Below are 14,082 nucleotides of genomic sequence, written 5' to 3'. Positions count from 1 at the left end.
GGGTTAACAGGTCAGTCAACACTGGTACATCCCATCCAAGGACCATGTCCGCAGGAAGTCTATCAACTACCCCAACACACACCAAATACATTTGTTCATTGACATTCAGTGTAACCTCAGCTGTAGGGTATTTAACTTTGTCACCATGAACACATTGTACAGATATGGTCTTCACATAATTAATCACATTTTCAGGGACACAACCACGTTTAATCAATGACATTGAACTTCCTGTGTCAATCAAAGCTTTCAAGGTCTGTCCATTCACAGAAACTGTGCAACAGTGCATAAAGAGTTCAGAAATGTCTGTATTGTCATCCCCCCTTGGCACATAGCAGTAGCTTGACAGTTTAGGTTTGCGCATTGGGCAATTAGCAGCTTTATGACCCTGTTGTTGACAGTAAAAGCAAATCAAACTTTTCATAGAAACATTTGCAACAGTACCTTCTTTGTCCTGCTCAGTCTTTGAAGTACCTCTTATCATTGTTGATGGTTGGTGTGGTCGTCCCCCTCGGCGTGCGTTAGTGTACTGCATTGCTAGTCGGGCTGCTGTCAGTCCATCTGCAGGCTCATGCTCCTTCACCCACGTACGCAGATCATACGGCAACACACGCAACAACTGCTCAAGAATAATCTGTTCACCGATTTCCTCCTTGGTGCGCTGTTGTGGCTTTATCCAACGAGCATACAGTCCCTTCAAACGATGATAAGTCTCAGTGGGTGTTTCTCCCGTTTTTGTAGAGGTCTGTCGGAACCGCTGTCTGTAAGTCTCTGCTGAAATGTCAAATTTTTCCAGCAACGCTTCACGTAGCTCCTCATACTCCATTGAACGCTCCTCATCCATGGCGATGTACGCTTCAAGTGCCTTCCCAGTAAGCAACGGCACAAGTCGACAAGCCCACTCTTCCTCTGGCCAATTCCAAGTCCGTGCCAAACGCTCAAATCGATGCGACATTGCACTCCATGACCTTGACCGTTTTCCATATCTTCCCCCTCATGATACGCTGGCATTGCAGGCTCTGAGCGCAGTACTGTTGGCTGTCTTGGTGTCAGATCTGACACTGATGGTGCATATGCTCCCAATGGCTGTCGCTCTGGTGACGTCATCTCCTGGCGCCGCCTCATTGGAGTAGGAAGCTCCATTCGGGGACTCGGACTCGGTGTCGACCCAGGTGAAGCTGGTGACGCTCTCTGATGCTGCAGTGAATCCCTCAGGCCACGCAGTTCAAAGAGTAGACCCTCTTCTCTCTTTTGCTGTGCTGTCAGGAATTCTCGCATCATGCTCACCATCTCGTTCGAGGATGACGGTTGTTGTGACGAACTCCCTTTCGCCTCGGCCATCTCCAACTCTTCTTCTTCCTCCTCCTCCTCGACAAACTTGTGCTGTGATCGCAGACCCTTCCTGGTCCGCCTCCCCATACTCACTGTCGTGCGGCTGGCCAATCCCACTTCGGACACCACTTGTGATGAGGCGTGATAGAAAAATGGTCCCCCACAAGAAAATAATGGCAAAGCCGCAATAGTACTTCTGGTGCAAGTTGTTTTATTAAAGAAAAAAATAAATATATAAAATAATAAATGAAAAGATGGGGAAACTGGAGCAAAAATATCCAGACAGCCCTTGGCTGTTACGTCCTTCTACAGAAAGGTAAGTACACACAACTACACTTTGTCAAAGTAAGACTCCAAACTACAAAAACCCCCCTTGAACAATCAAACAAGGCTGGCTTTTAAACCAGAAGCTCCACCCACATGGACTCATCCACATTCTTACGGAGGTAAGTATTATAGCTTTACATACATATCTATATACATAACATTAGTGTCAGAAAATCAAATATACACATTCACATTGTGTAACATTCATCACCTAAATATATATATATATATATATATATATATATATATATATATATATATATATATATATATATATATTAGGGGTTTCATCAACTAGTCGACTAGCCGACTAGTCGACTGTCACAACCACTAGTCGGCGCTGTCGGCCCTAATCGACTAGTCGGAAAACAAAATGGCGTCAGGCGCTGAGGTAGGCTACCTATGCGTCCAAAACGGTCAAGGTCATGGAGTGCAATGTCGCATTTGGTGCAATATAGATGGACACGCAAAACGGGACACATTCAGAATTAATAAACATTTAGTAAACTACAGAACAGCGCGAGTGGGAAATGGCGCACCTCACACGGGCAGGGCTACGAGAACGGACACTGCACTGGTGATATAAAACGCACACACACAGGTCTGTTAACTTAAGCCATACTTTTAAGGTTGTCTAATATTTTTCTGACTAACAAATTACTGACACAGTAGGCTAAAGGGTAGATTTAAAAAAAGAAAAACGAAATTTAAATAAAGAAAAAACAAAATTTAAATAAAGAAAAAACGAAATTTAGGCTAAATAAAACAAATGAAATTTAAATAAAGAAAAAACGAAATTTAAATAAAGAAAAAAACGAAATTTAAATAAAGAAAAAACGAAATTTAAAAAAGAAAAACGAAATTTAAATAAAGAAAAAACGAAATTTAAATAAAGAAAAACGAAATTAAGTTAAATTAAAAACGAGATTAATTTAAATTAAAAACGAGATTAATAATAACGGGTAAAAAGACTAATACATTTTGTTTCTATTATTCTATTTTCCACAATGTCAAAGCAACGCAGCTTAACCGAAAACACAAGCTCAGGCATGCACTTCGGTCCATACAAACTCCGCTGTTCTGCACTCTAGCAGTTCGAGCCGCGCCTGAATCGCGTGTCTCACGCAGGCAGTGTGCAAACTCCAACCTGTTAAGCTGAGACGCTCACGCCGCAGCCAGTGTGTCGCAGGTGATACAAAAATATAGTGGTTCAGTATAACCTACATCAAACTTGTATCGGCCTATATGCTTAAATGATATTTGCTTAAAGATGCAATGAAAAATGCACAGTTGAAATTATATGCAAAAAATATGTCGTGATGTTGACAATGTTATTGTCTGAGGCTATAGCCATGTGGCAATGCTTATCTGCAACGTTCGCTGATGCGCGTGGTGTGGCAGTTCATAACAAGAATGTTTTAATTACAAGAATGTTTTAAATGAATGCTGCTGTTTTTGTATTAACACAAGAATAACTGATGAATTTATTTATTATGTTATTTCTGAATTTCAAACATACATTTCCAATAATTCACCAGAACTCCTTCCTCTGTCTTCCTTAACAATGCTCAATGCGTTAATGCGTCAATTTAATGAATAAATAATTTAACGACTAGTCGACTAGTCGTCGACTGTTATGCAAAACTAGTCGACTAGCAAAAATCAGTAGATGTGAAACCCCTAATATATATATATATATATAAAATACTATATATATATGTATATAAACATCATTCCTTATCATACATGTATTAACTCAACCCTAAACAAACAACATTTACGACAGTCCAGTTACCAGAGCGATCGCGCATGCGCAACGCGGGAATTTACTGATATCCACCCTTCTGGATCGTCACCGGGGTTTGCCATTTGCTTCCGGTAACATGGACAAAGACGCAACATAAACACACAACTAATGACGAAATAACGTGCAGATAAGTACAATAAATATGTATTGCTGAACTTATCTGGTGTTTGTGTGTGTTTATTAAGGGCTATAGGATAGGATGTAGTAATGGAGTGGACATGAATGCGTTATGTATGAAACTGTAGCGTTAACCTGACCCTAGTGTGCACCCAAGGGTAGGATAAACATGTGAACGGTTGAACAGTGGTTCATATACATGTGTGAATACAGTGTTGTCGCGATCGTGACAGAGCCCTCTGTCACATACTGTCAACAGAGAAAAAAATGTCACAGAAAAAATTAATGAAATATAAATAACATAAATTAAATAGGACAAAGCCTATCACTCAAATTTCTAAGCAACATAAACGAAAACCATATTGCCCTACTGATAAATGAAGTAGCCTATTTTCTGCCAAACTATTTCAAACATCCTTGCAAAAAAAGAATGTTGTTGACTGACAATGGTTTCAGTACCAAACAGCTCCTCAGAGCTAGGTATAGGTGTACAGTGGTCAGAATGAAGTGCGGATACGCTGTCAAAAGATGTCGGGAGTGGGCTATTGTCAGTCAGTCCGCTCCGTCCAAAGTATAGGTACACCAGAGTCCCGTCCGCTACCGTCTTTATACTTTAATCCCATGCCGCATGATTCCTTATGGGCGTTTCACACAGTATTCGGCGGTGAGATTGTCGCGCGGCTGTGGCTTTTCTCAAGTTTCATTTTAGTTCAGGAAATAAATAATGGAAAAACAAGTCGTTTTTCATTTTTTTACTTTTGGTTTTAATTTGAAAAAACGATTGAACGAATGATACACGGGGTCGATTTGTAAACCGTTATTGTAAAATAAAAATAGGCAAAAAAAAAAAAAAAAAAAAAAAAACGGACTTCCAAAATAATCCGGCGGGCCAGAAAATATTGCTGGCGGGCCAGTTTTGGCCCGCGGGCCGCCTATTGCCGACCCCTGCCCTACGGCTTCTCAAAGTCATGTAGCTGGTATGTAACAGATGTAATCAAAAGCATTGAGGTTTCTAAAAACATGTCACCAAGAATTAGGTGGCTAACAGCACTCTGTTAACTCTACACAGAAAGAGTACAGCAGACATTGTGTTACACATTCACAGGTCAAACACACAGTACAACAAAGTGCAGGCAAAGAAAAACAGAGAGCTCCCTCCAGAGGAATTCCAGGGCTCTTTATAGTCCAGGCCTCTTTCTCTGGTCCAACCACCAACGGCTTCTCATTAAGTCCAGGACCAATCCTAAAGGAGGAGAAGGAGACAACAGGAACAACAACAAAAGCATCACTGTAAAGTTAAATCTGAAATTGAAGGAAAGAGGGAGAAATATATATTCATCATTGTTTAATTAAAAGATTTGAGATCAAAATGGGAGCAGCCTATTGGTTGTGAGCACAGTGCTGCTGGAACAACCAGGGAAGCTGATTGGCCATTGAAACTCCACATGGCACAAAGGACCAGGTGTGTGTGATTGTCAGCATGCTGAAATCTTTGAGCAGTTGCTGTGCTTCTCCTACCCAAACTGGTGGATTTGGGAGATTATACAACCAAATGAGAAAGATTGGTAATCAGCATCGAGTCAATTGAGTTTGTTCAAAGACTGCTGGGAAAAGCCAAAATGTGTTCATCAACTTGGAGTGCTACTGGTAGGACAAATATTCATTGTGTTTGAAAGTTGTTTGATGCTAGCATTTTAGCATCTAGCATGCTAACTGGACATGTGCACTAAGTGTATTTGATTTTACATTGTTGTTGCCGTTTACAAGCTGCTATATAAACCGCAAATAGTTTAACAATATTGTTTGTACTTTTAATATCATCTCTGAATGTACATTTATTTATACTGTGTGTAGTGACTCATATATTTATATATGTTTTTCTATATAGGTTATTAAGCTAAGCATCTGAGATATTCATTGGAACAAGAAGGTCAAGTCATTGTTGAAAGATTTTCAATAAATTGATTCGATGAAGAAGAATTCAATGCTTCGAGTTATTCCATGCACCCTTCTCTTAAAGTTGATTGAAGCCTTTTCAAGTTTGGGCAGACATTGAGGCAAAGAAACCCTGAGAACTTGACAATCACAACCGTAACACATTGTACCAGAGTTAGCCACAGGCTAATTTACATCTGCAGTGATGCTGGTCGGTGTCAGATGACATGATGAACAGGCACTTCCCTTTTCCCCTCATTCTGAACACTTCCTGTAGAAAATTCAAACAGAAGCAGTAACATGATCAAAATCAACACACTAATGAATACAACAACACATATGCTATACTTAAACATCCTGTCAGCCCACATTCGCTCCCAGGTGCGCTGGTTGTCCCGTTGGCCCCACAGACGACTGAAATGCTCCATCTTCACCTTAATGATTCTTTGCGAGCCGTAGCAAGGGCTTTCCCTCGTTGCCAGAGGAGGGCCCTCACTAGTACGCCCTGATTTCCCATATATTTCCACTTGACGCTGGAGATTGGTGGGGCTTACAATGTGTCACGCTCAGCAACCTTGATTGCATGTATTTGTTGTTAGAATGATCTCGTTCGGATCCAGCCACCTCGGGTTGTTCCACGCCTTACGTCTGAGGTCTTTGATCCAGACCCACTGCCCTGGCCCGTAACAATGTTGTGGCTCTGTACCAGTTGAAACAACTCAATCCATGTGATTTGCTTGTTAATTTGGAATTGTTTTTAAATGTTGTTTAGGAACTACAGAAATAGGCTATGCTTGCATGAATGGGGACACTATACTGCCAAAAGAGCACCGTCCTTCGGATGAGACGTTAAACCGAGGTCCTGACTCTCTGTGGTCATTAAAAATCCCAGGATGTCTTTCGAAAGAGTAGGGGTGTAACCCCGGCATCCTGGCCAAATTTGCCCCTTGGCCTCTGTCCATCATGGCCTCCTAATCATCCCCATATACTGATTGGCTTCATCACTGTCTCCTCTCCACCAGTAAGCTGGTGTGTGGTGGGCGTTCTGGCGCAATATGGCTGCCGTCGCATCATCCAAGTGGATGCTGCACATTGGTGGTGGTTGAGGAGATTCCCCCCTTCCATGTAAAGCGCTTTGAGTGCCGAGAAAAGCGCTATATAAATGTAATGAATTATTAATTATTATTAATTATTATGAACCACAGCAATTAAAAATAATTCCCTGTGGAACTTTATTACATTTGAAATAATAACAAAAATAAAACAAACTTTTGTTTGATCCCACTGGGATTGGTCCCAACGTCTAACAAAAATCTGTTAGCATTCCTTTTGGATTTTTAAGGATTGTAAGGCCACGTTGATTAACAGGCCGGACTCTAAACCTGTAGTCTTACCTACTTATTAACCTAACAAACCAGTCATTTGAAGGCGGCATTGTAATATTTGCCATCAAACTCGGTGATGGTAAATCTTTTGTGAGACTCAGTTATTTTCCTATAGTCTAATAAACATGCGTACAAGTGTGGCTATTGATTCTCACATATATTTTGTTGTTTGCATTTCTTAGTACTTAGAACACAGTTAAAAAAACAAACAAAAAAACATTGTGCTAGCTTAGCCTGAGTCTTAAAGTGGTGTGCGTGATACGGAGAGGTTGCACTTCAGCTAAGCTCAGCTGATGTGTGAAATTCCACAGCTCAGAATCACACTTACACAGACACTTAAATACTGGATATCACATCAATAGGCCTATTGGAAATGCTCAGGAAATCCTGTAGTTTTAATACATGAGCATTAGAAATTATATTAATTGCATAGTGGTTTGGTTTGTCTTGCATTGTTGATGAAAAAGAGATGTGACGGATGACGCTAAATTATATTTACTGATTTAAGGAGCACAACTAAGGTCAGAGTACATAAACTTTAGTAGAGTAGGCATATAAACACTATAGTAATGATAATTAAACTTAATTATCCAGCACTAGCATCATTTATTAATTACATTTTTATTAATTTCATAATTGCTGTGAATATTGTTAACCAAAGGAAGATCATAAAGCACATGCATCCAGAAGATTATGCGCTTGAATGTAAGGCAAATCCCTTCCACATAACTGACCAGTCCACATAACTGTCCTTGATTGATTTAATATAATATTCTTCAAATGGTTGAAGATTATAAATAAATGTATGAACTTGTATTCTATTTCAGCTGCCTATGTAAAATATCTGGAGAAAGATATCTGTTAGCATTCCAATTCCATCACAATAATAGTTAGCAATTTACATGCACAAGCTGCAGTTGTCATCTTTGCATGTATAGTTCCAACATTTGTTTTGAGCCATCACCTGAGAAGTGTCATGGGAGTGATCATACTGAAGTATATTAGAACTCATTGCAACCGTCAGTGAAAAAAAGTCTATGGTTGAATTCAAAATAGCATACTAGCGATGTACAAGAGATGTATTCAAATTCAGCCTATTTCTCTCTGCCTGAAAATGTGAACCGTGATAGTGAAATATGATTGTTTAGTACAATATATATATAAAAAAATTTAGGGAAGGACCAGCACTGCCTGTAGTGAATGCACTGTAAGTTGCTATTACATTTTGCAAGTCTATAATAATAAACCCAAAAGAACACAAACACACAAATTTGTCTTTAAAAATGCTTTTTAATGCAAAAACACAGGAAAAAAAAGAAGAAAAGCAATTGAAGAAGAACGAAGCAAATTATACTAATACACTTATTTTCTATCGCAGATTAAAGTGATGTTAGGCAATATGAAGGCTATTTTTCATGCAAGGATGGATTCAAGATGCAGGTCACAGCAAAAATAGCTTTCCATGAGTACTCTTGAAGTTTAACTTATTTGAGTTATTGTGAGCTAATTCAAGTCTGGGCATATCTTTAACCAAAACACCATTTCTTGAGCTGAAAATGTCAGCCAGAGGGGAAGCCATTGGAGAAGGTTTGTATTCATTACACTGTGGGCCATTTAGACTGGGTGCACACTTCACTTCATAGGTAAAAAAGAAGGTGCCATATTTAAAAACACAAGCGTCACGCACAACTCCACTTCTAAGTTTAAAAGAGCATGTACCAAGGTGGTCGCTGTTCCAGTAGCTGTCTGCATCATATACATTAAAGGTTATTATACTGGCCATGCTAATCTTAATAGGAACAAACTGAAATGTTTCTCGCCAACGTGGATTGTCATTATTATGAATAGTCGCAGTGCGCTTGGTTTGTGTGCCATATGCTACTGTTACAATACCATCTGTTTGACTACTTACATCTCCATACACAGTGGTGGACAGTAACGAAGTAAATGTAATTCGTTACTGTACTTAAGTAGCTTTTTTGCGTATCTGTACTTTACTGAAGTATTTAAATTTGGGAAGACTTTTACTTTAACTCCACTACATTTCAAAGTCAAATATCTTACTTTTTACTCTACTACATTTTCAAAATCAGTCGTTCCTTTTTATTTATGAGTGGATAAAAACTTAACTGGTCAAACGAGCCACCTATCACAGTAGCCTACAACGTGCGCGCTTTGTTTTGAACTTGCCTTGGTGGTATCTACTAAGCGCGAACCAGAGCCGTTAAATATGAGAGTTGCGACCATAGACAGTATATAAGAGGTTGCGACACACACGGCTTGTTCGACTTGAACCGGCGCTGCACAGACCGATCAGTTTATGACATCAAAGTATAGAGCGAAATCGCGAGAGCAATTGAAAAGCATACAGAGCCGTCTACTCTCTAATCGCTCTTGCGGTATTTTAATGTCATTCACCGATTGGTCTGTGCAGTGTGCCGTTTCAAGTCGAACAAGCCTACTGTGATCTCGCCGCCGCGCGGTCACGTGATTTGTGTAGCTCTCAATAGTTCCAATAATTTTAAGCGGGGCAGAGAGCAGCAGCTATTATTGCAGCAATTATCGGTAAATACTGACACATAATGAACATTGCTTATTACCTTGACACTAAAATTACTTGCATATAATAGCATTTTTTTTTCTGAGGAGTAGCAGAAACACTGCATTAATACGTTTTGGTGTTTAATTTTGTAGGGAAATTGGCTGCTCCCATAATGTAGTGTGTGTATATATATATTCAATGGCATTGTGCAGGTTTATGTGAATGTATCATAACATTAGGATGTTTATAATTATGACCATAGACGCTTGTGAAAAATATGTACAGTAAATACTGTAAATGTATTATACCTTATGGGATCAGTCCCCTTCCGTCCAAAATTAAACACACAAAAAATGTATTCAATTCATATATATATATATATATATATATATGACTAATTAATGTCATTTTATTAATAGATTGATGTGCCAAGAGTGACAGAGTCTTCACGTAGACTGAGTTAAGCAAGAGTCTTGTGACAAAAATTATAATAGGACATTATAGCAATAAAAAAATCATAGTACTTGGATACTTAAGTACATTTGAAGGCAAATACTTTTGTACTTTTACTCAAGTGAATGTTTAAAGGCAGCACTTCTACTTTTACTTGAGTAATATTTTACCTTGAGTATCTTTACTTTAACTCAAGTACATGGTATGTGTACTTCGTCCACCACTGTCCATACAGACCTTTGGCTCTAAGGCTGTAGACTTTTAGGGTGGCAAGTCCTTTTTCAGCTGGACAACAGTTAGACTTTATAATTCGACTACTTTCACAAACACAAGCACATCGGTCTCTTGCACTGCACTTCCTGCCAATCTTGCAAGACTCTGAGCAAACCTTCATGAGGGCATTTTTAATGATGTATTCTTCAACTGCTCTCTTCAGTCCTTTCCTGGCAGGGTGTTTTTTACTCAGTAAGAAATGGAGGGGTTTCAGAGAGTAGTGCACAATGTCAGGGAGGCTCTTCAAAGACTCAAGCCAGGTCTTAAGGGAATTTGGGTGTGATGAACCAGAAAAAAGCAGATGTTCTCCATTTATGTTTCCTCCGATAATCTCTGTCTGACGCTCCTTGAACATAGAGCTGAACTTTTGATTTGTGCCCATCTTCTTTTTCAGTTTTTTACACATATTTTTCTCTACCTTCATAATTCCTCCTTTGTATAAACCAGAGGCTTCTACATCCATACAGTCTTTCACTGCAGTGTCTGTAAGCCCACTCAGTGTTGCCTGACATGTTTTGATGGCTGTTATGGCTTTCATTTCCCCCCCTAACTTGACACCTGTGGTAAAGTGAGTGCCATATGTGGTGATCAGGTTGCGGTAGGCGTCTGGATCGTAGGATGCAGGGAGTGATTTAATTGCTTCAAGAAACTCTGCATGAAGAGGAGGCTTTTCAGCTAGACCATATCTGTAAAGAAACAGTAAACAAACTTGAATTCAGTGGGACCAAAGAGGTAGAAGATTACAGTTAAAGTTAACTTTTTTTTTGTCATTCTATGAGGAAAAGCAACCCAGCTTTCTCACCTGTAAAAGCTGCATGCAACTTCATGTTTGGTGAAACTGTATTTGTCTTCTTTTGATTTTTTCATTGCAAATTTCGCTTCCCTGGAATGAGTGCCTACGACTGTAGCTCCAGCAGCCTTCTTATCTAAACCAACTTTCCAGCCGACTGAGAGTGCAGATGATGAATCATTGACCAGTGATTCACTTGATTCAAAGATCTGACTGGAGACTTTCATTGAACACTTTGGCAAGGTCCTCCAGAACACAACTGCTGCTGGTAGCTTCTGTTTTATTCCATTCATGTAATTGTTTTTGCGCAATTTACATTTGCCGTTTCCTAAATCCCATTTCTCTGTGTCGATCACGTAAGATCCTTTTCGCTCCATGGTCACAACATCAAATCCCTCTCCAGCAAGATTGTGCCCTGGAACAAAGGGAGCATCCTCACACTCTTATGACCAGAAATGGTCATGAGAAGCAATGCCCAGAAAACAACAAGGTAAATCTGAAACTGCCCCATCATCTGTAGTGAGATAAGAAAATGTCAACATTTATGTCAAATTATTATATTGTACATAATGATAATGTCATCATAAAATTGATCATATTAACAATATTGCTATCATTAAACATTATAAACATATTACAAAAACATATGTATAACAATAATAATGGTTTCTTTTAAATCATAATATGACTTATGTGATACTTTTTTCAGTTTTCTTTACCATTAAATTCACGGGTGAGCTGATCAAATGAATCTGAAATATGTTGTCTGCTCATTTTATATGATGCGTGTGTAGACTTGTGTCAAAGGCAGTGGCGTGCACCGTGGGTGGGGTGGGTGGGTGTGGGTGTGTGTGTGTGTGTGTGTGTGTGTGTGTGTGTGTGGGGGGGGGGGGGGGGATTTAACAATAATAAAAAATAAAAAAATTTGATGAATTTTTTTTGGCCGGAAGCATTTGGAGGAGGTTAAGTGGTAGGCGGAGTTTCCTTTGCAGCGCCTCATACGCAACAGTTCGCCGCGAGTCTTCAAACTACACGAGCAGCAGGTAACATTAAGCTAATACGGAAAAGTTATATTTTTCCTACCATGCTACTGTAAAAGTTGCTGCAGCATGTGAGTTATGTTTAACAATAATATTACTCAATTTCAGCCGCATTCTGAGTATGACAAGGTCATTCGTTTTTATCAAAAGCCATAGCAAGTGTTATTAGCTTGGGGAAATACATCTAGTGAAAGGAAATTTTAAGTCCATGTCCAACTCTAAATTGTTAGGAATTTATATCTTTGATTTCATAGTACACTTTACAATAAGGTTAATTTGTTTATTATTCATATTAACTAACATTAACTAATCATGAGCAAAACATTTGTTAGGCTACTGTAGGCCTATAATACAACTTTTAATTGTTTGTTCATGTTATATCACAGTCAGTGCATTAATGTTAACAAACACAACTTTTGATTTTAATAATGTTTTAGTAAATGCTGAAATTAATATTAACTAAGATTAATAAATGCTGTAGAAGTGCAGTTCATTATTAGTTCATGTTAACAAATTTAACTAATGAAACCTTATTGTTAGGGCTGGGTATTGACACAAATTTCACAATTCGGTTCGATTTCGATTCGATTCAATATTGATTATTTTGGATATTAGGTACAATACATGGCACATTTCAAATCTCTTAAAAAATCTCTTAACCACTGCTGTAAACTATGGGAGTCAGTTGTAGCCTACTAGGCTTCATTAGCCTACTATAATGTTGAAGGTAAAAATGAACTGATTTGTATACAAACTTAAATTACACTTTTATTTATTTTTATAATAATAAAGTTATATGAAATGTAAACATTTAAATGGTGGCTGTCATAAAACTTGCTAGATGTATTCAAACATGCATTAAATATTGAAGAACATTAAAAATTATAATGAATATGTAATATGGTGAATATATTTAGCAAATGCTCCTCTCTAGAGTAAATTTTTCTAGCTGACTAACGAGTTTATGGTCACTGGATATGGTTTTGCTGAGGTAAATGTGACGTTACATGACATTGTTTACAAGCCGTTTTAATGACATCTTTCCACGATTGAAACACCGATTGAGCGATTCCATGTGACATGATATGGATTTCTATAAGTTATCTTTTAACACACTTTCAGATGCTCATTCATGTTTATTTCGTGCGGTAACTGGTATTATTAAGGCGGAAGAGAAGATCATGTGCGCTCCGCGCTGCTGCTTCTCTAGAGCTAAGCCAGATCGATCTCACGCCACAGCGCCAAAACTGTATTTATGTTTTGGAATTTCATAAGAAAATGGACGTAACTTGAAATCTGAGACTTTGTTTCATCAACAGTAACAAAGCACAAAGATTGTTGCGATTTATTGGATGGGATGCGCGCTACAATGTTCCATTCATTCATCAACTGAAAACAGGATGACTAATCGATTCTTGGGATTTAAGAATCGATATCGGTTCGTAAAAATGAGAATCGATTAAAATAGAGAAATCTATTTTTTACCCAGCCCTACTTATTGTTACTGATTTCATGATAGCTAACACTTTCATGAATACATACATAAAATGTATAACATCAACATAACTAAACATGAATTCCTCATAATTATCTACTTGATTCTCTGTTTTGTTTGGTAAAGTAAATATTTAGTAATATTATCATAATTTCCCTATTTTTGTTTGATGTGTTATACATTCTAATTGTATCACCGTCTTTTCGTTTGTTTCACAACAAACACACACACAAAAAAAAAACAGCTATACATCATAGTTTAAAACATAATTATTATTCATTTCTGAACATTTTCCTTATGGTTTCTCAATAGAATTCATAGTTTTAGGGGCACATTGTAACGCAGTGTTATTGTCACGATCTGCTCCGAGACACAAACGTTTAGATCCAAACGCAGCTTTATTAAGGGGCAATCCAGACACGTAATCCAATAAACAGGCAATGGGTCAAAACACAGGTAGACAGTCCAAACAAACAAACAAAACAAGACAGGCAGGCAGGGGTCAGAGGCAAGAGAGTAATCCAAGGAACAGGCAAGAAATCCGAAAACCAAGAAACAAGAAAACCAGGAAAACGCTCAAGAGTTG

General features: G+C 38.4%; 1 protein-coding gene across 1 annotated transcript; it reads right to left on the bottom strand.

Annotated features, from left to right (window-relative positions):
* Positions 1 to 9,843: 9,843 nt before the first annotated feature.
* LOC309510532 (perforin-1-like) lies at positions 9,844 to 11,745 on the bottom strand. Its single transcript, XM_082185348.1, has 3 exons — positions 11,681 to 11,745; positions 10,974 to 11,475; positions 9,844 to 10,857 (listed from the first exon to the last, which is right to left on the bottom strand). Exons 2-3 carry the CDS (start codon positions 11,336 to 11,338, stop codon positions 10,080 to 10,082), a joined length of 1,143 nt encoding a protein of 380 aa, XP_082041474.1. The 5' UTR covers positions 11,339 to 11,475; positions 11,681 to 11,745; the 3' UTR covers positions 9,844 to 10,079.
* Between the last annotated feature and the right edge of the window lie 2,337 nt (positions 11,746 to 14,082).

The sequence above is a fragment of the Leuciscus leuciscus genome (genome assembly GCF_965113295.1).
Source record: "Leuciscus leuciscus genome assembly, chromosome: 12".
NCBI lineage: Eukaryota > Metazoa > Chordata > Actinopteri > Cypriniformes > Leuciscidae > Leuciscus > Leuciscus leuciscus.
This window is presented reverse-complemented; position numbering and strand designations above follow the sequence as displayed.